This window comes from Teleopsis dalmanni, chromosome 2 (genome assembly GCF_002237135.1).
Source record: "Teleopsis dalmanni isolate 2A chromosome 2, ASM223713v2, whole genome shotgun sequence".
In the NCBI taxonomy this organism is placed as follows: domain Eukaryota; kingdom Metazoa; phylum Arthropoda; class Insecta; order Diptera; family Diopsidae; genus Teleopsis; species Teleopsis dalmanni.
In genome coordinates this window covers 221,825,709-221,850,013 of record NC_051847.1, presented here as the reverse complement: position 1 = coordinate 221,850,013, position 24,305 = coordinate 221,825,709, and the positions used below count along the sequence as shown (strand labels likewise).

General features: G+C 27.7%; 1 protein-coding gene across 3 annotated transcripts; it reads left to right on the top strand.

Annotated features, from left to right (window-relative positions):
• Nucleotides 1-3,602: 3,602 nt before the first annotated feature.
• On the top strand, nucleotides 3,603-24,148 carry LOC119684222 (putative uncharacterized protein DDB_G0279653). 3 transcript variants are annotated; one of them, XM_038098220.1, is made up of 4 exons: nucleotides 3,604-4,043; nucleotides 18,031-18,897; nucleotides 19,670-20,017; nucleotides 20,075-20,847. In XM_038098220.1, exons 1-4 carry the CDS (start codon nucleotides 3,812-3,814, stop codon nucleotides 20,749-20,751), a joined length of 2,124 nt encoding a protein of 707 aa, XP_037954148.1. In that variant the 5' UTR covers nucleotides 3,604-3,811; the 3' UTR covers nucleotides 20,752-20,847. The 3 variants fall into 3 exon arrangements, with proteins under 3 accessions (XP_037954147.1, XP_037954148.1, XP_037954149.1); XM_038098219.1 differs by having other exon boundaries at nucleotides 3,603-4,043; nucleotides 19,670-20,847; XM_038098221.1 differs by lacking the exons at nucleotides 19,670-20,017; nucleotides 20,075-20,847 and adding an exon at nucleotides 23,436-24,148 and having other exon boundaries at nucleotides 3,605-4,043.
• Nucleotides 24,149-24,305: the final 157 nt, after the last annotated feature.

Genomic DNA, 24,305 nt, shown 5'->3' with positions numbered 1-24,305 from the left:
GTTAAAATTTCATATAGTGGGAATTGCATAAAACAATTAAAATTATCAAACTATTTTGTTATAAGTTAAATTGTAAAAAAAAATGAATCATATTTAAACAAAGTAAAATTAGATTATTTTAGGTCTAATTTTATAAATCACACTTAAGTTCAATTTGATTTTAAAGTGACACATACATTCATATTAATTGACACTTTAGTGCCACTATCAAAAACTTAATAGCTATTTAACTTAAGTGTGTATTGTATAACTCTGTGAAAATTATATTATAGTTATATGTATTGTTGTAGTAACCAGTTAAACTTTAATAACTGAAACATTGAAAAAAATAAGTAAAAATTTGTGTGTATAATTATAGAAAAAATCATTTGCATAATAGAACATATATATAATAACTACAAGAAAAATTGGAACATATAACTACAAGAAAATAATATAGCTGCACACTGGGAATTTGTATCAAGTTGAAAATCGATTACTTACGAAGTATGCACTTTGCTATACATTTTAAAACAATGTGGTCTGCAGACCAAAATTTGGTCTATATACACAGTAAATATACGCAGTCCGATTTGATAGCACGGCATTTTTGGTATGCATACATGTAGCATCGTCTATATCATACTTTAGATGGGATTTTTTCTCTTTTAACAGAGTAGAGCCTAACTTTAATTTATACCCGTGGCTTAGTTAAAAATTAATTAGTTTATCATAATGATCAAAAATCGATTTTATTAAGGCTCAATGCAAGCTACCGTTTAAAAATCTACTACGTCATTCGGTGTTTTTGATTGTTATTAATAATAGAAAAACAATCAATGATCGATATTGACAAAATTATTCCACTATTTTAGTTTTTCAGTAAAACGGTTGTCTTATTAATGTTATTTTTCTTATTAAATCGTTACGCTCAAAGATTGGTAAATAATTTTTTTTTATTTATAATTTATATAATTTCAAGCTCTGTGTATATGTCCCAAAGTAGACTTTGAGCATTAAATTAATTTTCCATATTTTAAAAGCATCACAAACTTGAATTTTATTTTATATTTTTCATTAATTTTTACATTTTTCTTGCAACTTTTATTGATACTGCAAAAGTACTTTTTGTGCACTTTCAGTAACAGTTTTTGTGTTATTATTATAAATATCTTTTATAATATTTAGTATATTTAATATAAATAAATATAGTAATTATTTATTTACACACGGCATATTTACTTTACTGATTTTTAGGTTAGAAAAATTTGTATTTTCTACATACAAGCATAAAAACAATAATTTATCACTATTTTTATATAAAGTTAATTTCAATACTGAGTATGATACTATATTAATGCTTTTTGAATAAATATTTTTATTTCATAATTAATCTGACTCAAGAGCATTATTTGTAACACCAGCACTTGTTGAATTGGCTGGCGGCATTTGTGGGAGCGTCGACTTTTTGGTAGCAGGAGCAGGTGCTGTTGATGACGGTAAGTCGAAAGACTTTTTGGTACCTAAAATAATATAAAACATTAATACACAAAATACCGAATACACAAAATAAGCAAAATATTTTCTTACTGCAACAATTGCCCATTTTAATACAACTGAATTTAAGTAATATAATTGCACTTAATTGTTTAAAATATAATTATTGAACTATTTCCTGCTTATGACAAATATTTTTGTGATATGTAGGTGTTAGGTGTTAAAATAGCACCACAAATATTGAACAAAAACAAAAACTTTTACTACCCTACTGATAAGATTTAGAACACAGTGGCTCATTAGAAAATACTGATTGAGTTAGCATTATTTGTTTATAATATTGCGCATAAACGTGTTGATAAACTTTTAAATCCAAAAGCTGCATAAATAGTTAAGAAATCTTAGTAAATAGTTTTAACATATTCATTAGAATATTATTATCATTTTAAAAGAATTAAAAATAATAATATACTAAGACTAATATATATACCAATTAATGAATAAGTAGGGAACAGTGTTATTCATCATATATGTACCTCATTTAAGCTTAAGTGGTTCATAAGAAACTAGTCCGATAGATAAGAAATTTAGTCATGTTATCTATTTTTGTGTTTGTTAGAATTTTAATTGCATACAAGAAATTTAGATTTTCAAATTGAAATATATTAAACAAATTCATTTAAAAAAAAACATATTTTATTACTTTTTTCTTAAATACGTATATGTTATTCATATAGTTAATTTCTTCGTAAATAAATAAAAAATAAAATATTATTTGCATACTCAGTGGTAACAATCTTAATAAAGCCTTTTTTAAAAACTGTCTAATGTATGCAACCAGTATGTTGGTAGGAAAAAATTTTTGTCTATTTCAAATATTCACAAATAATGGTAAGATAATTATATTACGATTTTTGGACCGATTCTGTGAACTTAACAAATTTGTAAAGTATTGACAATTATTCACAATCTTTCTTATTTGTCAAGGCTTTGGTATTCTATGCTATAAATAAAAAGCTCTATTCGTGATAAATTGTCAAGATTACAAATGCTCTTGATAAATAAAATATATGCTCTTTACAAGCATTTTTAATCGTTATTTGTATGCATTAAAAAAAATTTAAAACAGCATAATTACTGAATTTATAATTATTTATTAAAGTACTGTAAAAATATAACAATAGTAATAAAATAAAATTTAATAAATTTTATAATAAAATTATATAATAAAATAATTATAATAAAATTCTAAATGACATTATTAGTGATTTTATTATTTTTTAAAGTATTGTAAAAATATAACAATAGTTTTGAGTTATCTATATGTATAGTAAAATTCTAAATAACAAATAACGAATTAAAAAGAATAAAAGTAATAGGGCATGATATAAATCGACACATTATAGTTTTTTATACAAAACACTTTTCACCATATTGTGATGAAAAGCACTAGATACTTGAGCTTTGAAACTTTAGTTTATTCAATATCATATAAAAAATCAGAAACAACAATCAAGGTAATTACACATTGAATAATTTAATGTATTACTCGTACATTAAAAATTTGTGTTCTTTATTCATGTAAATGTTAAATGTTTTTCTAAATAAATTATTATTATTATTACTGTGATATGTATGCATATATCTAACTTACATACTTCTATATGCTAACAAAAATACATTACTTGAAGTTTAGTACAAAATTTTAGTACATGTTTAATGATATTTTGGCAACACTGTTTTTATTGTTTTTATAATTTTGCTTTCAACGGAATTCGTTAAGCCATTCACTGCAGTCTAATTTTTTCTGTGTACGTTATTACTACTAAGAGTTGGAGATGATTAACATATAATAACAGTTTTTGTCTGGATACATAATATTAGTGACATCCTCAATTTAATTACAATGTATCAGTGCTAATAATATTATGTTATATATGGATTTTGATTTTCCGGTCACTAAAAGGATGTGTAAATATTTTTTTTACTATTGGCTTAAACACTTCTAAAAACGATGTTTTTTATTTGGTTTTTGAATAAATATGTTTTCATCTTAGTAAAAACTATACGTTTATAAATATAATTTAGAAAACGGTTATTTACAAAAAAAAAAAAAAATTTTTATTAATTACTTTTAAAATACGCATAATAAAGTAGATTCTCTCCAATTTTTATGTGAATGAAATAATTTGACATTTTCCGTTTGGGAATGTCAAAAGAGTGCAAACAATTATAACTAACATTTGTTGAAAAGACAACAGAAAATTCTATTGCTTATTGTCAAACTTTGATTACTAAAAAGTTTTAATTACAATAAAGAAAAGTTTAACCTTTTATGCGGATTACATTTAAAGCCAGCAAAATGGATGATGAATTTAAGCTCTGTTGGAAAAATTTTCAAGACAACATTGCAAGCGGCTTCCAAAATTTATATGATCGTGGGGATCTCGTTGATGTGACTTTAGCCTGCGATGGAAAACTGTTACATGCTCATAAAATTGTACTGGCTATTTGTAGTCCATATTTCCAAGAAATATTTGCAACAAACCCTTGCAAGCACCCAATTAGTAAGTAAACATAAATAAATAAATTCATTTTTTTCAATATTTTACTTTCATGTTTAATTTTTTTTGTATACGTATATTATTTTAAGTAAATATATTTTTTAAAAATTTCTTTAATATTTATTTGATTAAAGTTTTGAAAAACTTTATTGTATGTACACAACAAAAATATATTTATCCAAAAATGTAATACGTTTGTTAAACAACTTGTGCAACATTGACCTGTGCATTTTTGCTCGTAAATACATTTTATTTGCTAATTTTATGTTAACTATAAATTTAAGGAAAAATTACACTTGTTGATATTGCATCAATAATTTTTAGATCTAAAATTATAAAACACTCCGCGATATTTAAATATTTAACACTCTATATATTTATAAATAACGGTGGAATAACGTTTCTTTCTCAACGTTTACATTACTAGATATCATTTAAGCTATATTCACTATTGTGGTCTTACTTTGCCATAGAGCCAATTTCAAATATTAATAATCAACTATTTTATATATGTATGAGGTGTGTTGATATACTTTTTATTAAAATATTATTTATTTTTATTAAAGTTTCTACTTTAATCTAAGTTCATTAAATATATATTTGGTTATTATGAAACTTTTTCTAAAAAAACAATAGTACTCAACATAATAAACTAATACAATAATAAAGAAAAAACAATAAAAAAGCCAATTAACAGTACCAATAGCACCAGGAAAGCGCAAGCTAACAGCACTAAAAAACGAAAAATTTATTTAAAAAACAAAATGTTTTCATTAATATTGACGTTTTTTGACCAATACGTTATTTACATTCCAGTCACAAGACTAGAGTAGCCTAATAAAAGTTATAATTTAAAAATGTTTTAGATTTTAAAAGGAATGCAATTGTAAATCATAAACAAACATAAAAAAATATGTTTTTCCAGTTGCTTATTTCAAAATAAAACGAAAACTAAAACCCAAACCCATTCTATTTAAAAAATTTTTAAAATATTTGATAATTTTAAAGCAAAATATGAACACCCTTATCGTTATTCAGTTTTCTGAAGAGGGTTAAACATATAAACTATTTAGGTAGTTCATGTCTTTGAGACTTTAAAGCAGCAATTTCAATATTTCAATGCTTTGTTCTATGAGTGACGATAATACAACTCTTGGTTGGTTGAAGTTAAAAGACACATTACACCCTTATAGTCTTACATTATCTATGGATTAAAATATTAATTTCTAAATCGATAATAAAAAAAGCAGCAATTCATTATTCTTAACTGCTATTGTATTTATATTTACATTTATTATGCCATTATAAAAATAAAGATACGAGTATATTGTAAACGCTGCACTTTAGTTTACAATAAAAACAGTAGTTAGTTAACCATACTTTATCACAGAAAAACAAATACTTAACCAGTCACCTGCAGCTTTATCACATTATCACATTATCCGATTGTTAAAATTGTTCTTCGATTTATCAATAAAATCGCCAAATGTGTCGTCGATATTGCCGTACACAGTTACTATTTACTTATGGACATGTTAAGTGATATAAATCAACTTAGGCAATAAAATATTTTGACAAGATACCCAAATACTACAGACGTGCCTCGCTAAAATAAGTTCATATCAGTATCATTTAAATAGACAAGCAAACATTCATTTCTATGTGTTTTTATGGCAATTTTTGCTAATTGCTCAATGGAGTACAAAGTTAACCAATACGATTTATTGTTCACTAATAAAAAGTTTTATATTTTTACCTTTTTATTTTTTTATGCCCAATTTTATAGTAGCAATTTATTGTACAGCTACCTTAATAAATTGAGAGATTTTTTCCCAATAAATCCAAATGAAATGAATTCCACTTAACCAAGTTGTCACTATGAACATTGCACTCATTTTCTCTATCAAAAGTTGTTTCTAATGAATGTTTCTAATGAAGTTATTAGAACTGGAAAATACCGTTTCGCATTCATATAGACATAGACTGCATAAATAAAGTAAAGTAAAATATATAAATTCATCTATTGACGTAAAATAATTATAATATCCGTATCTACATTGGTTGCTGCTGTCATACATCACAATAGATTTGTAGGTACACGTTCTAATCATAAATATCTTTAGTGTTGATCGCTGCTTACTACGAGTATTTAGCACCATTCCTATATTTGTGTTCTTACTTTTAGTGCTCTTGTATGCATGAACACTGCTTACGTCGCTACGCCGCTGGACTATGGAATGGATATCATATCACATTTATACACATTGACTTTATCTGATCGAAATGCAATAAAAAATTTTTATCTTTCAAGTAGTAGCAAAGGTGCTACCATTACCAACTTTCAAAGATAAAGAATATTAATATACCCTATAAATAACAAAATATAATATTAGAACAACAAATACACTATATGATTTGTTGCGTGTTACAATTAAATAATATTGTATAAAAAGGAAAACAGTTTTATCTTTTTATCGCGTTTAACAATCATTTATTGCTCCACTCTACTGATATTGGCTCAAAAATAAATGTATTTGTTCCTTTTAGTATTCTATATATAACTTAAAATAACTCTTCTAAGCAGGCGCTATAGACTGCTACTAAATAATGAAATAGTTTCTATATAATATATTATATACATATTTGACATAATATATATTGCAATAAAAAAGAGTTTAATATTGTCTAAATAGATACTTAAATAAATGAAGTACGAAAAAAACATAATATGTAAAAGTTATTTTTGATATTGCGTAGCTCCTTGAAGTAAAATATATTCCAATTTGTAATATGATAGAACAAAAAATCAATAAACTAGTAGTTTTCGAGAGGTAAATACTGCGGAAGAAATTTTCGTCCTATAAGAGAACACGACATGACGTGTGCGATAAGATGAAGATACCAAAAGCAGAGATTAAAGTAGGTTTCTCATATTATAAGAATGCTGGAATACAGAGCTAGAGTAAGAGTACCTATTGAGTCACAGAAGAAGTTAACGATCACGAAGAAGACAGATATATGCAGTGAACAATAACTTACCACACGAAAGGCATCAGCAAGAGAAAAGATAAATCAAAAATTCAAGAACTACTATGCGAAGAAACAGTTCTATAAAAACTGTTTATGGTATACAATTGATCAGTTATATTTAACTACACGATTTATAATGTATTCTAATTAATGTTACTGAAATTCCGACAAAAAAATTTTTAGATCAAAATTGTGTGTTTATTTATAACACAATCTATGATCATATGATCATGAATACAGAAACATCTCGGGAAACTGCTTGACATATGAGTTTGCGAAGATAGGCATTCTACTTGCTGGCATTAATTTCTCAGAAATTGGTATTTCACTTATCAATATCTAAACGCGCAATTGAACAATAATATTTGAATATAGCTAACAAAACGTAGGCAAATAAAAGAACCTGTTAGATCTTAAGATCTTTTTGGTCCGAACTGTATAAGAAGCTTAAACTAAAAAAGATAAACTTTTTTATCTTCTTTTTTTTTATTTGTAATCATTATATGTAAATAATAATATACAAATTTTATCATATCCTTATGCTAATTCAGGTTATCGTGTCCCATTGTGCACGATAAACATATTTATAGTTAATGGATATTGTACAATTACTTACTAAAAACTTAATTTCTAAATGGGAGGTCAAATGCATGTAACTTTTTAAGCCTTCTGACCTCATCAGTCTCGTATAATAAAGCTATAGCTAATGGGTTCACGTGTTCGCTTAATCTTTCAAGGTATTTTAATCTATAATTTCTTATTGCCTCTTTTATGTAGAGGACTTTGAGATCTCTATAAATGCAGTGGGTTGTTACAAACCATGGAGCATTTACTATTAATCTGTGTTTTAGATTGGAATTGTTATAATATTTTAATTCGAGTTACTTGTAGTACCCCACAACTGTGGCCCATATGTACATATAATAAAAAACAAGATATCAGTTATAATGTCTTATTTTGTATAAACAAATTATCTAAAATTATATATTTTAATATATAAATTAATATTGCGTTCCTGCTTTTTAGATCTTAAATCATCGATTTATTGAAAATAATTAAAAATAATAGAGAGTGCTTGCTCTGTCGTTAACTGATTAACTGAGTTGACAACAATAATTATACATTTTACGCTCGTTAAACTTTGCAACAATATTCGTACACGCATGGCGGCGACTTAACACTTGGGGAATTCCCTTTCTTGATGACCTGGACCAGTTACAGGACCTGACACTAAATAGCATTTTATGCTTCGCCAAAGATTCTAGGTGGTTTTAAACCCTGAGTTTCTCCCATATATACGGTAACACAATGACCCATTAGGCCTAAGTGGATCCACTAGGGATCGCCGGTATAACCTAACTTAAACCTAATAACCTTACTATGGATGGTTCTACCTTGGTACTCGACACACATACACAAAATTTTTTCGTAGTGATAAAATATTATACCACATGATACCACAGCAAAACCTCGAAAATATTACCTTTTGCTGAACCATTTTGCCCACACGTGCATAATGGAAAAAATAATCTACAAAATGACTTTTATGGGAAGAATATTTTGCAAATCCGATGCTGACATAGAATACAAATTCACTATCAACATCTACTATTAAAATAATTATATGCAGTTGGTTGTATTTCAAATCATAAATGAATAAAAAAAATATATCCTCCTTTTAGATCCATTTTGTTTATCGATACCGGAATATTTTAAATTTCACAGTAAAGTACCATAGATGTTCAAATCGTTTCAAAAATTGTAACTTAATAAATGAATGATATTTGAATATGAATAGTATTAGAGTGGGTTTACAAATAGGCTTGAAATAAATTAATTTCCTATACTTTTAATTAAGGCAGAGATTAATTTATAGATAATTTAAAAAACAATAGAACGTGTTTTAAGAAAATATTCGAAACAGATAAATAAGCATATCTATTGAAATCAATTACATTCTCTTCTGTTTAGTAGTACAGTTAATTACCTGATGAGAAGGACAACTGATACGTAGAGTACTCGTTTGTCGATCTTAAATAGAAAGAAATCTAGAGTCTTATTTCCTCATTTACTGACTCTTGTTGCAGCAGTTGTCTACAGGCTCGCAGACTTAGAAATAGTTGTAAATATAAATATTTGAAATGGTTTAAAACCCAAAGGTATGACATGATTTTAAACCCTCCAAGATTTATACGGCAACACAATGGGCAGTACATACGGTATATGAACATATGTATGGTACAATAGAAGTATATTTAGTAGTTTTGCCTGCAAAATTTGAATATTTTGTGAAAGGAATTAATACTGTCAATTTATTATCCTTAATAAATGTCTTGAAAATATAACTAATCATGTGAATCAAACAAAGTAAACAATAAATGCTAAACACTAAAGTATCTTAGTACTTTTAAGTCCACTTAAGAATTTGTTGACTTTGGTCTTTTTGCCTTCTGATAAAATTTGAAATATGTATATAAACAAGAAATCAAGTGATTTAATAATAAATCGGTTAATTTTTATATTATTAAATTGTCTATAAAAATGCAAAAATTGCACTTAAGATGCTTTCAAGAGTTCCGCATTTTTAACAGTGTGTTTGGAATACATCCCAACAAATATTAATATCCTTTACAATAGATCTTGTAATATATCTGTTATCCTAATAAAAGATAATGTAAGTAGTATATCGAACATTTGCATATTAATTATAAATAAATTTCGTAAATAGATAAACCGCATTTCTTTGTTAATTTCCCAGATTATTTCAAAATTGTTTACCGAATCAAAACAATATCGCAATTATTCGAACATGACAAAACTTTAACATTATCTTTACCTGATAAAAATCTAAATACTTACCAGTGTACAAGTACTTAAGATAGATTTTTTGACATGCTAAAAATTATTATATGTATTATATATCAAGTACATATGTATAACAATTCAATTCAATTCAATAACTTCTAATAGTCAACTATAGTTGATATTATATTTGCATAGAGTCCACCTGAACGCAAAATATTTAAATATTTAACATCTCCATGGGACAAGAAAATTTTTTTTAAATTAATTGTTAATGAATTAATTCATACAAATATTTTGGTTTGTCACACTGTTCTGTGTGTTAGATTGTATTGAGTTTAATCAGTTGAACTATTTTGTAGATAACGAATTTTGAAATTGTCAAATTGTTGGCTCTTTATGTTTGGTTACCATAAAAATACTCAATTCTGATTCGATAAACTTTTATCATAAGAACAATAAAATAAAAAATTATTGCAAAGAATTCCATAATCTTATTGGTTCTAAGATAAAGAATGGGCGGGTTTAACACATATATATATATATATTTATATAGCATATATTGTTAGAATGTATTGAAAGTAACCAAAATTAAAAATGGATACATTTTTCTATCATATCTTTCAATACCGTTATTGTTTATTAAAATATATATTTAAAGAATTATAAAAGACAACTCTAGATATCCTTGTTCGGGAAAATATTCAAAAACTGTTTTTTTTTCTTAAGGTAAATGAAATTTTATATAGTACTTTTAATATAATTCATTGATTATGCATTTGTCTATAATAACAACTTTTTAAATATCTTTATTACACTTAAAGTTACTACATAATAAGGGATATAGAATAATTCAAATATTTTATGTGTTGCAGATAATGCAGGGTATAAGATAAATCAATCAAATGCCAAAAAAAAAAATATCGAAATAAAACAACACCTACACCTGTAGAAATGAAATATTTTGCTTTTGGTCAGAATACTACTAAGATACGACTAAGAAAACCTCTCGCTGGTAAAAGCATGTTTAATCCTTTTTCATCAACTGTTAGTATCATATATTTTTTTCTACATCACAGCGACATAAGCGTTGAGCGCCGTTTGTGGTTACATTGTAGTCCTTAATGTCATAAAAAAATGGAAATTTAACATTGCTTTTAGATTGTGTTGCTTTTGTGCGAAGTAATAGTTTTGGACATCCTTTTCTTTGTAAAATTTTTGGTAGTCTGGTAAATATATCATACCCATTACCGTCATCATTTAAGATTCAGCTACTTAAGATTCAACTACTTAGTGATATCCATAATTGCTGTGTCTCCTAGCTCAAACTTATCACTCGACCTGTATTATGTAGTTATTATCACGCAGATCACCTTACTTTCTCGAAAATAAATTGTAATGATTATGACATCAAACTGTTATGAGTTACCTATATATCTTGCGTAGGTAGCACAGATTTCAATTTAATTTCTTTTTGGTTTTGTTCGTTTTTGATTGTCAATCAATCGATATTTCTTGCAGACATTTTTTATACTGGTTGCTTTCGATACGTATTTAGGTTTACATCTGGAAAGGTTTTTAATATTTCATTATGTTCTTCAATATGTTTTATGACTTATAGCATTGTTGGTCATACATATTTTTTACTGACTATGTAAGTAAACCAAGTACTTTAAACGTTGATACTTATTCAAACTGATAGTTCTGAATGTATATAAAGGTTAATATCGCCTAATACCTCTCTGTTATACGAGTCTATTGGTTTTGGTACTTACTACTCTAATATAATTTCTATTTATGTAGGTATACTATGCCTTCTCGTTGTTTAAAATTACGCATATTAAAATATTCTGCGTTTAATTGTGAAGAGGTTGTTATTATTCCTTTAATCTGGATAGATTAACTGCCAAGAGTTTTTATATTTAATGCAGAAAATAATTGTCGATGGTGAAGAGATTCTTTAGTTATTAATATATTTGCCAATCTGCATTATGCTGTTAGCTAAGCTAAATAAGATAATGTAATATGAACTTAGAAATGCATTAACTCTTTTTTTTCTGTTAGAACTATTGTGGACTCAGTTCTAGATCATGATTTGTTGCTCATATTATTACTTTTAATCGCATAATGCATCGTATTATGTTAGTAAATACGCATCCGCATCTCTGACGTACTTACATATGTACCTTGATAGTATGGTATTGATAGTATTTTTTCAGTTTGTAATGTCAAATAAAAAAGTTGTGCAGAATTCTGAATTATAAGTATCACTCGATATCAAGTACTACTTTTGCAACTTCTCGTCTAGTTAATTCAGCGGCGACTTTATTGTTTTATATTACAAACATCCTTAAGCTTTAGAAGGTTTATACTCTAGATTACAGCTTGCTTTAGTATTAGTTTTATGTATTATTATAAATATTACTATATATATATAATTTTATGTAAACCTTTTATTAAAGCAGTGGTTAGAATTATAAGAGATAATAAATGAACAGCGTAATGAACATTTACAGATTTAAAGAATTCTAATTTATTTATCTTTACATTGCTTAAACAATTATTTCATGTACAGCTTAAAACCAGAGGAATTTGCATTAACAAAATCTCTTTATCAATTATACTTTTAAATTTTTCTTCCTTTTAAATTGTTATTCAACAACTTATCATTATAACTTGGGTTTATAATTATATATAATTTTATATACATTGTGACCGAAAAGCTTTCGGAAATTCTCATTTAAAATTCGCGCGCTGTATATTTTTCGATATTTTAAGTTTATGTAGTTTGGCAGCACTGTCCTTAATTACTATGCCAAAAATGAGCGCGATCTGTCAGACAGTTCGTTACGGCAGCTGTTGAAACCAGTTCACCTCAGTAGTGCGTTGCGAAAAAAACAATGGAAAAAAATATTGAACAAAGAGTTTGCATCAAATTTTGTTTTTCGAACGAAATTTCGTGTGCAGAATCGTTGCGAATGCTACAAAAGGCTTATGGGGAATCAGTTTTATCGAAAACTCAAGTTTATGAGTGGTACAAAGCCTTTCAGGACTGTCGTACGACCGTCGAAGACATGCCGCGTTCTGGACGACCTTCGACCTCTACCACCGACGAAAACATTGAAAAGGCAAAGGAAATCGTGTTCAAAAATCCTCATGTGAGTGTTAGAGAGATAGCACGAGAGCTAGGCATCGGTCGTGAGATGGCTCGTTTGATTTTGGTGGACAATTTGTGTATGCGACGTGTCAACGCCCGGCTTGTTCCGATTCACCTCAATTTGTTCAACATTATCAACGATTTTAAGGCCAAACATTCAATAAATACCATCGAACAGCCACCGTATTCACCTGATCTTGCACCGTGTGACTTTTTCCTGTTTCCCAACCTCAAATTACCACTCAGAGGAACGCGTTTTGAATCCATAGAAGACGTAAAACAGAATTCGCAGAGGGAACTCAAAGCCATACCGGAAAGCGCCTATAAAAAATGTTTTGATGATTGGAAGAAACGTTGGCATTTGTGTATCGCTTCTAATGGAGCATATTTTGAAGGAGATAAAATAAATATTGATGAAGATTAAGAATTTTGCGTTTTATTTAAAATTTCCGGAAACCTTTCGGTCACAATGTATAATTAAGCATTTTTGAAACTGAATGCATTTCAACCATATAAAATGAGAAATGAAAAGGTAATGGCAGTTAATTTCTACTTAATATACAATACATTTGTATATAATATACTCGTATTTATTACTTATATTGTAATTTATTGTTTAGAATTATTTATTAATGTAAATAATATGGAATTGGTGCTTCCAGTAATTTTTTGTATTGTATTCAATTAAATGAATAATATAATAATATAATTTTTGAAGTTTATAAGAATGTACCCAAATTGAAATAAATAAAAATATTTTTATTTCATATTGAAATTGTATCATATTTTCGAGACAAATACTATTATCTACAAGGATTTATCGCATTTTCAATGAACTCTTGTCAAAGTTTATCTTGAAATATGGATTATTGAAAAGCTAGCAATCCAATATGCATATTTGTATTTGTTAAATGGTTATTACGGCTGAGTTCAGTAAATGTACAATAAATATCTCTTCTCCGATTCAGATTAAAGTGAAACGAAATAAAATACACTTATGAAATACATACATTAAACTATTTATAAGTAAATATTTATCTCCGTATATTTGCTTTGCACGATTATAGTTTCATAATCTTAACCTATAGTTTACAGTATCTGTACAGTATCGAGAACAAGGAATTCGGAATTCAAACTCGTGCATGTGTAGCCAGCCATAAGTCGATAGAACTGACAACTGATGATATGTACATAAGTACATCTTTTTTCTATATTCCAATCACATGTACACACAAACGAACGTACTTAGGCAGACGGACATGCGTTCTGATTATTCAGAACAAGAGATAATATTGTTTTTAAGTAGATGTTGATGCTGTTTAGCTATAATAAGCAGTAGAGATGCGATATACTTGCTGTTGTTTTTAAGATTTGAATTCTTATCGAAATTTTTTATGTATTGATTTAGTATTTGTACAAAATTTGATAACATCTCCACAATATTTGTGACCTCTTTTTTTTCAATATAAATTTAAAATTGTATCACTTACATATACCATAGTTTGAGATTTATAATGTATAACACAGATATATTTAAGCATGTAATAAATAATATTTTTAATAAGGGGTTAAGTTTGTAATTAAGGTTTCGAGCTATTATTGAATTATATTTTGTTATTTAGTTTTAAAAATAAATAAAAAATTCTATTGATTTTGTATATGTATATAAAACATATCAGTTTTTTTAATACCATTTACTTGAGTGGAAATGAAGTTCATCAAAATGTTTGTAAAGGGGTGAAAAAATACTTAGACGCTATATAAACTATATATGTTCTTGATCAATAGAACGAATCATACCACTGTTTAAGTTTTTATTTATTTATTTTTTATCAAATACAACTTTGCTCATAAAATTGTAGTGAATCCATGCAAATATAGGTAAGAAACTAATTGAATATCTCAATATTGCCGTTGCAGTACCAATATCTTAACATCTTATCAACTATAACATTCACACTTTTGGCCTTTTTCCAACCTAATATAAAACGTTTCAAATTATCATTTCGTTCTTCGACAGGGTAAAGGGTATAAAGTTTTCCAAAACTGAAAGAAATATCTCAATGGTAATGCTAATATAGAGGCAGCTAATAATATTCGACAATACTATTCACATTCAATCTTTATTTCTTTGGATTCAAAAGTATATTGTAGAAAATTTCATTTATTTAATCAATTTATTTATCTATAAACTGGTACAATTTATCATCTAAACCTTGTTGCCAATATTTAGAAGAGCATAATATATCTTTATTCACAATAATGTGAAGTTTGTAAAAACGGGTGATTATCCTGTTTTTCAACAGGAAAATTAGCATAATCAACTAAATATATGTTGATTTTTACTTAATGTGAAACTAACGAAGATTCTATTATTTATATAAATATATAAAGTAAAGTTTAAGGAGTAAAAAGTTATTTTTTATTGATGATCTTTTCTTGAACTATATAAAACTTTCATCAACCGCTGCTTGCGAAACATAATGAAGATATGGTGGCCAAGAACGATATCAAATAAAAAAGTCTGGAGGCAAACTAATTAAACGTCTATTATTACTGAAATTCAAAAGCGAAAATATGGGTGGATACGCCATACTCTGCATAAGCCTTATGACGATATTCCGCACGCTGTTCTAACATGGAATCCCCAGGTGACCTGGCGTAGAGGCAGGCCAACAATAATTTGGCGAAGAACAATTAATACTGAAACTGGCAAATCGTTTCTAATTGAGAATGGAATAAAATAATAAATAATAATATTTCATGATATTTAAGCAGTGGTTAAAATATGAATATATTCCCAATTAAATTTTATTATTATTACAAATTGTGAATCATATAAAGATTTAATTGTTCATTGTACCTCCGGTATATGATTTTTAAGTTTACTTCAAAGTTGTGTGTTATTGTATGATACTTTCCATCAATGTTAAAGTATAATTTACCAACCTATCGTTCATTTTTGATTTCGATATTACGAGAATAGTATCTAGATTCTTTCCTACTTTCCTACCGCTTTCTTTTGATGAAATAACTGCATTGTAAGTTTTAAGAGTCTAAACAGTATCTTTACCATTTTTTTATCCGATTTCTACGTAATTATCATTGTTTTTATATATGCAATAGCTATGATAAACTCAAGAAATGATATTTTCTTATTTACGAATCTATAGATCAATTTTAAATGTAAGTAGGAAGTGACAGAACAGAGTGTTTGACTTAAATATCTTATAGTAGTTATAGTAGTATATGCAATAGCTATGATAAACTCAAGAAATGATATTTTCTTATTTACGAATCTATGAAATAAGGTTAATTATGTATAGATCAATTTTAAATGTAAGTAAGAAGTGACAGAACAGAGTGTTTGACTTTAATATCTTATAGTAGTTAAAACGGCTTAGGATTTACACGTATATAAGCAGAAAATAATGCCACTAATACCTGTTCTGTCTGTAAACAGTCCTGCCGTAAAGCTATCATCCGTTAGAGGTGTTCCTGAGTGTCGTTTGCCTTTTGACATGCATCAAAATATTTACCATATCCTTGTCTATTTATGTACCAAAAATGTGTTACATATAAATTATAGGTTTATTTTGATTAAACAATACATATGGAAACTGCTTCTCTATTATAATCTCATAATTGCCTTAAAAATTAAAACTAAATACATAAATACCAATCTTTGTACTTTTAATAGAAAAATATAATAAATACTTAAATGTACAGAAAAATTACTTAATTCTCATGATAACCTTTATTTTTCAAAAATATTGCCTAAATTAATAATAAATGATAATAATCATATCACATCCGCAAAATTGATATAAACTAAATCTAAAAATAAGTAAATAAACAAAATCAAATAAACCATAATTAATCTCAATAATTAAATCATCATAATAAATTTAAAAAATAAATAAAATAACCGACGGCACTACATTTGCCCACTGAATAGTATTATTTACATAAATGTTAATATATAATTTATAAAATAAATCTGCCATTCAACTTTTTTGGTCGAAATTTATAAGCTACTTCAAGTATTTTAATCCCAAACAAGCTGTCCTGTGCCAAGTCATCTATAAAAGCTATGAATATATAGGATTTGCTTTCACTATGTCAGCTTCCTGTACCGGCTTTTATTTTCAATTTGATATACATATATTTATGTAGCACGACACCGGTGTGCGCTATCATATCAATAAAATGGGACTGTCTCGTTAGAGTTCCCTGCGGAGAGGGGAAAAGAATACTCCCGCGGTTAGGATTGCCTGTCATAAGAGGTGACTAAAATCCCCCAGTCTGGCCAGACTGGCACTTATGTAGGAAGTGCAAATGGTAGTGAGTTAGATCCGCACTCGCGACATCTGACCAGAGATGAACCGATCTGGTACTACGGGGGTCAGTGGCCAGCAGCTTCGGCTGTTCTGACCATTGGTGTTGGTTTCGTAGTGGCTGTCGGTTAATACCCAAACTTACGCCGTAAGAATGATTTTGGTATTGGATTTCGGGTGCTACAGCCCAAATTGTAGCAGAGGTTTAAGGTGGGCTACGCATCTTACCAAGATGGAAGTTATGACTTACATGAATTTCTTCATTGGTACCGGCGGAATAAGGAAGGCTATTCCAATGGGGCGTTGATTAACGCTTTATTTTAATACGTGTATTTTTGAATACCGTAGTATTAGGCCAATACGGCATAGAATGCTACGTAAAATAACAAAGGTGCTTGCTTGTCTCGTTATAGATTTTGTTGTTTCTGTTTAGTAAGGGATGTGGCTCTTACACATTCCATACAGATTCCATTTTTTTTATATTTTTATATTCATATATACCGAGTTACATAAGTTTTGTTAATAACTAGGTAAATGGTAACTCAACAAAGCCAAACAAAACATTTTATTAATTTTTTTAGTTAAATTCATTATTTAATGCAATAATGCAATAAAATTAAACTTAATAAATTTATAACTTACTAAAAAAATTCTATTTTTTTAGTTATTTTAAAAGATGTCACTTTCAACATCATGTGTGAACTATTAGAGTTCATGTACCAAGGTGTCGTTAATGTTAAGCATACGGAGCTTCAATCATTCATGAAAATTGGGCAGCTTTTGCAAATTAAAGGACTTGCCACGAATTCGACCTCATCAGCAGCGTCAACTACATCAGAAAAGTCTACTAGTCAAACGAACAACCCAGAAGAAACAAATAATAACTGTAATAATGCATCTAGTAACAATAACAACAATAACAGAAGTAACAACACTGAATCGAATGTTAGTAACACTGAAAACTCCAACAGCGGCAAATCATCCACACCAAATAATTTAACAGCGCATAGACCACATTCTCCGGCCACACCTTCTCCATCACCTATTACTTTTGCATCACCATTAACGCAACCAAATTACAAAAATTCTAATGATACTCCGTTACATCACTCGTACCATGGCACTGGCAGCAGCAATAGTATAAAACGTCACATAGATTTTAATTCCGACGCACTTTCGATTTACTCGCGAAACAAATATAGGCGATCGGTTTCTTCTATGCATAACAGCGAACCTAATGATAGCTCCGATACAGGCATGGACCAAGTTAATGCAGATGATTTCTTTTTGCAGAACATACCTCATATATCAATGGTTGAATCAAAATTTGATATAAACAGTCTTAAGCGGGACGGAGATCATCATGGACCGGGTGCGTCGTTACGGAATTCGTTAGGTGGCACAGGTTTCAATTTTGATTATATGTTCAAAAATAATGGTGGCTCGAATAGTGGTCAGGAGTACCCGAATGAATTGCACATGGCTAATGACTATTCAAAGAATTTTGGGAATCATATGGACATTCCGCCAAGTACGTTTAGAATCTTTATTAATCATTAGAAATTTGATTTTTTGTTGATTTTTTTTTATCTTTTATGCATTGTTTTGATATATTTTATTGGTCATTTACTCATCAGTTTTACATTCACCTGCATCTAACAAATTTATTTTCTTGCTATACTAAATCAAAAGCTAATTAAAAATCCATAACATATATTTTTAAATGGAAAAACTAACCAAGGGTTATTTGACTTTTATTTAACACATACACACACATTATTTTAGTTGAAAGTTTTATTTATAAACCAAAATTATAGTAACTGAAGAATGAATTCTGTTTTGCGGCAGGATGTTCTTCTCATCCGTTTGACAATTTAATGCACATATAGCTAAAATAATTAAATATATTATATAATAATAATTTTTTTTCCTATTTCTTTGCTTTCTTTTTTAATATCTATAATTTCTTAACATATTATTTTAACGAGAATAGCATATCATATGTGTATATACATATATGGGCAATATATTTTGCTTATATATAAATATAAATATAATAAACATATATCTATGCTGTTTAAAAACATTATATGTAAATATATACATACTGTTTATATGACTACTTTATGTAAATAACTATAACTATAATTTCCAACGCACCTAATGCACAATAACCAGCACAGTATACAGTATACAGTATTCAGTAAATCAATCAATTCTAACGTTTAATATATAATTATGTATATTTAATATGCTGACATACTTATGATGTTGCCACGGATTCTGTTTATTACACTCTACAGACAGCAGCAATGTAGTTATGTTGTCATCTACTTCATTGCTTCATGGGAATTGTGTATTTAATAGAAATAATACAGTGGCTACACAACAAGGCATGAAGACTTATTGGCTCTGTAAGTCATATCGAATCAGTATGTGCCGCGCCCGTTGTATAACACATCAAGGACGTGTTATATCGGCAACCGGTGTTCACAATCATCCACCTCATATGCGTGGAGGAGCAATGGCACCATCTGCTAACAATTCGAGTACTGGTTACAGTGGAGAAAACTCACAGCTTAATCCGCAAACTACTAATACCTCGGCATCGAACATGACCAACACGAATGTAACTCCTACCCAAATGCAAGGTTGTAATCAAAATATTATGAACTCCTCAAATAATTTACGTTTACCCCATCCTTCAGGCGGCAGCAACATGTTCCAACAACATAACTTACATAGCAGTTCACATGAGTTATTACCTCCACCACCAAGCGGAAATATAATGCCACCTAGCAGTCATGCACATCATTTATCTCAAACGTTACCAAATTTATTGATACAACACCATTCAAGTGGTAGTCATCATTCACACAGCCTTGGTAGTAATGGTTCACAGGCGCTACAAACGCAAAATAGTGTCATACAAAATATGATGCATAATGCTAACATCATGCCACCTCTCTCCAGTATGCCGTCACTTTTGACGAGTCATGGAAATCCACAGAATTCGCCACATCTTAGTGAACATTCAACGCAACCTCAGTCCAATTTAGAATTAACGCCTATTGTTCAGTCGTCTCCAGCTAATATGCAAAGCCCATCTAATCGTAGTAATCAGTCACTACATGGCGGTAATTCTATTGATTCACCAATTACATTAAAATCTCCAGCTCAAAACAATATGAACGATGATGCTCCTCATATGAGCGACCGGCACATAATGGTACATAATGCTGCTTTATCACCAAGTGAGTTAAGCTCTAATGCGAACTTAAGTTCTAACTCCAGAGCAAATGATGGACATCATCATGCACACGTAATAGATTCAATTACAATATCTCCGGGTCATACCCATAATTTTAAAATGGAAGACATTTAATCTGCAAAAGAAGATTTTCCTTTTGAAATTTGCAGAGTACTAAAAAATGTTACAAAAAAAGAACCTATATATATTTAATTTATTAAGATAAGGAAATAATTGTCCCAAATGAAAAAAAATACGTTTTCAATTGCTTCAAATACAATTTTCACTGTTTTCAAAAATTTTATATATTTTTAATTATTTTAGATTTGATTTTAGATTAAAATACTTGCTATTACAAATATAAATATATGCAATATTATTATTAATAATAATATATATATATATTACTATGTATATTAATTAATAATAATATATATTATATATTATAATACATAATATATATAATTTCTATAAATTAGGAGTTAGATAACTAAAGACAATTAGAGTACAAAAGATGTGATGGTCCCAATATCCGCTCCAAATTCGTACCTAAGTTCTGGTTATTATTCAGCCGGAGTTATATTGCCAAATATTTACCGAACTTTTTTTAAAAATTGTCAAATTAATTTGTAAATGTTTGTTAAAAGTATAGATCGAACGGATAAAGAATAAATATGGTAGGCATATAGATTTTTTTAAAACTTTTTTCAACAATACATACATGTTTTTATTCCATTTGGTTAGAATTTATAAAGAAATCCATTTAATTAATACAATTATAACCAATATAAGAACTGGTATAGTGAGCATATCTATTCTATAAATTGTAAATTTATTGTTTTAATTGGAAGATAACTTTTTGTTTTCATTTGTGAACAATTTTTTAAAGTTAAGAAAACTGTTTAAGAATAAAATATATAGGAAAAGTTTTTAAATTGCATTTAAGTTAAACGGTTAAAGTATATGTAGTTCCTTTTTAGTCTTATATTTTCATGTTTATTCAAGTGAACTGACTGCAATAGGGTTAAAGTAATTACTCAGTTTTTTATTATATTTTATGGTGTCTTCAAATTTTCTCGAAAACTCGAAATATTAATATCTATCTATATATAATAAATAACAATTTATTTATTTCTTGAGCAATATTAGTATTGATTCATACCTTGCAATTTCGATTGTTTCAGCTAGAGCTGATGTCATTTAAACTATGATAAAATATACATCAAAGTCTAATATATTTAAAAATACACATATATCTTTTAAATTTAGAAGCATTTATTTGTCTTTACTAAATTCCATTTCTAATAATCAGAGATCTCTTCCATTAATGTTATAAAATTGGGAACGATAGAAGATTATGTCAGAATATATTTAATTTTTATATAATCAAAATTTATATATAAGACATGAGTTAAAAATTTATAGTACTTTAACAAAAAATAAAAAAAAAATATTTTATTTGATGTAATTAAGCCGGTAAGTAAATAATTATAACCCTTTATTATAATCATTATAATGCAGAATTTGATATCAATAAGCATGCATTAAGTAAATATTAACATTTACATATTTAATGGTAAGTCTATTAAGAATTAATTAAATAAGTAAATAATATCAATCTAATATTAATATATGAATAAAAAATTAATATATGTACTGTTTATAAAAAAATGTATTTATACAAAGCGGGATGTTAAAAAAAATATTTTAGTTTAGAACAAAACAAAAATTATAATGACATATTTAACATATTAAAAAATTTGAATAACCTTCTTAAATGTGGTTAATATGTCACTATAGATATGACTAAGACATGATTATAAATATATTGTGTTTTAGTCAAAAAAAAGTTACAATTGCAATGACTAGAAAAATGATAGAATTTAATTTAAAATTAATTATAATAAATTGAATTGTTTTTCATAATAATTAAAATTTTACTTAAAAAAGTGAAATACTTACAACTAAGATGAGCAGATGAAAGTTTCATTAAATATTATTACTACTTGTAATTTTATTACAGTATCAACTCTCCGTATTAAAGTATGTTGAATTTCCTTATAAAATATGTTAAATGTCATCTTATAACATATCTCTGGAGGCTGTTATCGTATTTAATTTAGATTTTATGGAGTTAGTTAAAAATTTGTTCGAATTTAATCAGTCAAGTAAGAAGTTTTTGTAGTATATTTTCAAATATCTTAACTTTATTAACTAAAGTGATTTAATCAGCCATATAATTTAGTTGCAACATACTCAATCTTTTCACTTTACTATGTATATCCTACCCTAATTATATTTATTGTTCATAAATTTTGCATTTGTATTGTTTCTTTTCGTGATATTCAACTCAGCTAGCCTGCAACTCAACCCAAATATTTTCTATACGCAATGTAATTAACAACAGTTAATTAAAGTGAAAAGTGTAAAGAGCCATTAGATTTGAAAATTTATGTAGGAAACCTCCAAAAAAACATTTTCAATTGTAAAATAATTGAAAATACTCTTTTAAAAGTAATACTAAACATGTCTTTTTTTCTACTAAAGATTGTGCATGCAAAAATAATAGATCTTGAATTAAATATATATAAATTGTTTTACCATACATATATTACTTAATCGGGTTTATAAATCATATTTTATATTTATAAACATTATAATCGTAATACATAGTTATCATAAAGGGAAAATAAAAAATCGTTTGTAAATCGTCCTTCATCAAAAACGCATATACATAATATTTGCCATTATTCCACAATTCCACTTTGAACAGTTTGCTCCTTTAATAAGCTAATTTCTTAAAATAATCCTAAATGCAGTTGCTCCAGGCGAACATTGGTTTCAAGGCAAACTGGAATTTATGTTGAGTCAAAGAGGTAAACCATTGCTAGTACATGATGGACATACTTTTGGAATACAATATGTACGCAAGGATAAAAAATATTGGCAATGCAATTTATCAAGAAAGTTTAATTGTAAAGCACGTGTAACTACCACTGACACGGGAGAGATTATTGTTACCAATAATGAGCATTGTCACACAGAAATACGACAACATCTACGCAAGGACTATCAACGAAATAAAGTTGTTATGAATGCTCTTATGAACTATGGAACGAAGGCACTAGCTGAAAACATGCGTCATCATAATAATTTAAACAATTTCCATGCAATAATGGCTCGCACTGGAGCAGGATTACTACCTCCTCCAGATTCACCAGAATCAAGCATACTTAATTTAGGTAAAATTCATGACCCCAATGAACACATACATCACAGAGCCAATGCCCATGTAATGACTGATGCTGATGATGATAACTTACCATTGCCGTTGGATTGTGGTGTTAGATCAACTTTAAATTCTGTTAATGATGAAACAACAAAAAAAGAAAATACCACAAATGAGGAGCAACATTTAAATAATGAAAATATTTGGAAACCGAAAGATAATGCTCTAGAAACTCAGTGAAGAACTTCCAAATAAAGCCCTATTAACGAATTTATAACTATTCAAAATTGAACCAAATTATTATATATATATATATATATATATATATTATTTAGATTTGTATATTTAATAATTTATTGATTATTGTCTTATAAATCTATAATTTAGTTAAGTATTTGCTTCATCACAAATTTTAATTTTTGACTTAAGATTATAAAAAGGTTGTAATTTAGCCTTTCAC

Coding starts and splice junctions, on each gene's coding strand:
- LOC119684222 (XM_038098219.1), top strand. CDS start 3,812: ATGCGGATTACATTTAAAGCCAGCAAAATGGATGATGAATTTAAGCTC. Junction 4,044..18,030: donor CCCTTGCAAGCACCCAATTA/GTAAGTAAACAT, acceptor CTATTTTTTTAG/TTATTTTAAAAGATGTCACT. Junction 18,898..19,669: donor TCATATGGACATTCCGCCAA/GTACGTTTAGAA, acceptor TACACTCTACAG/ACAGCAGCAATGTAGTTATG.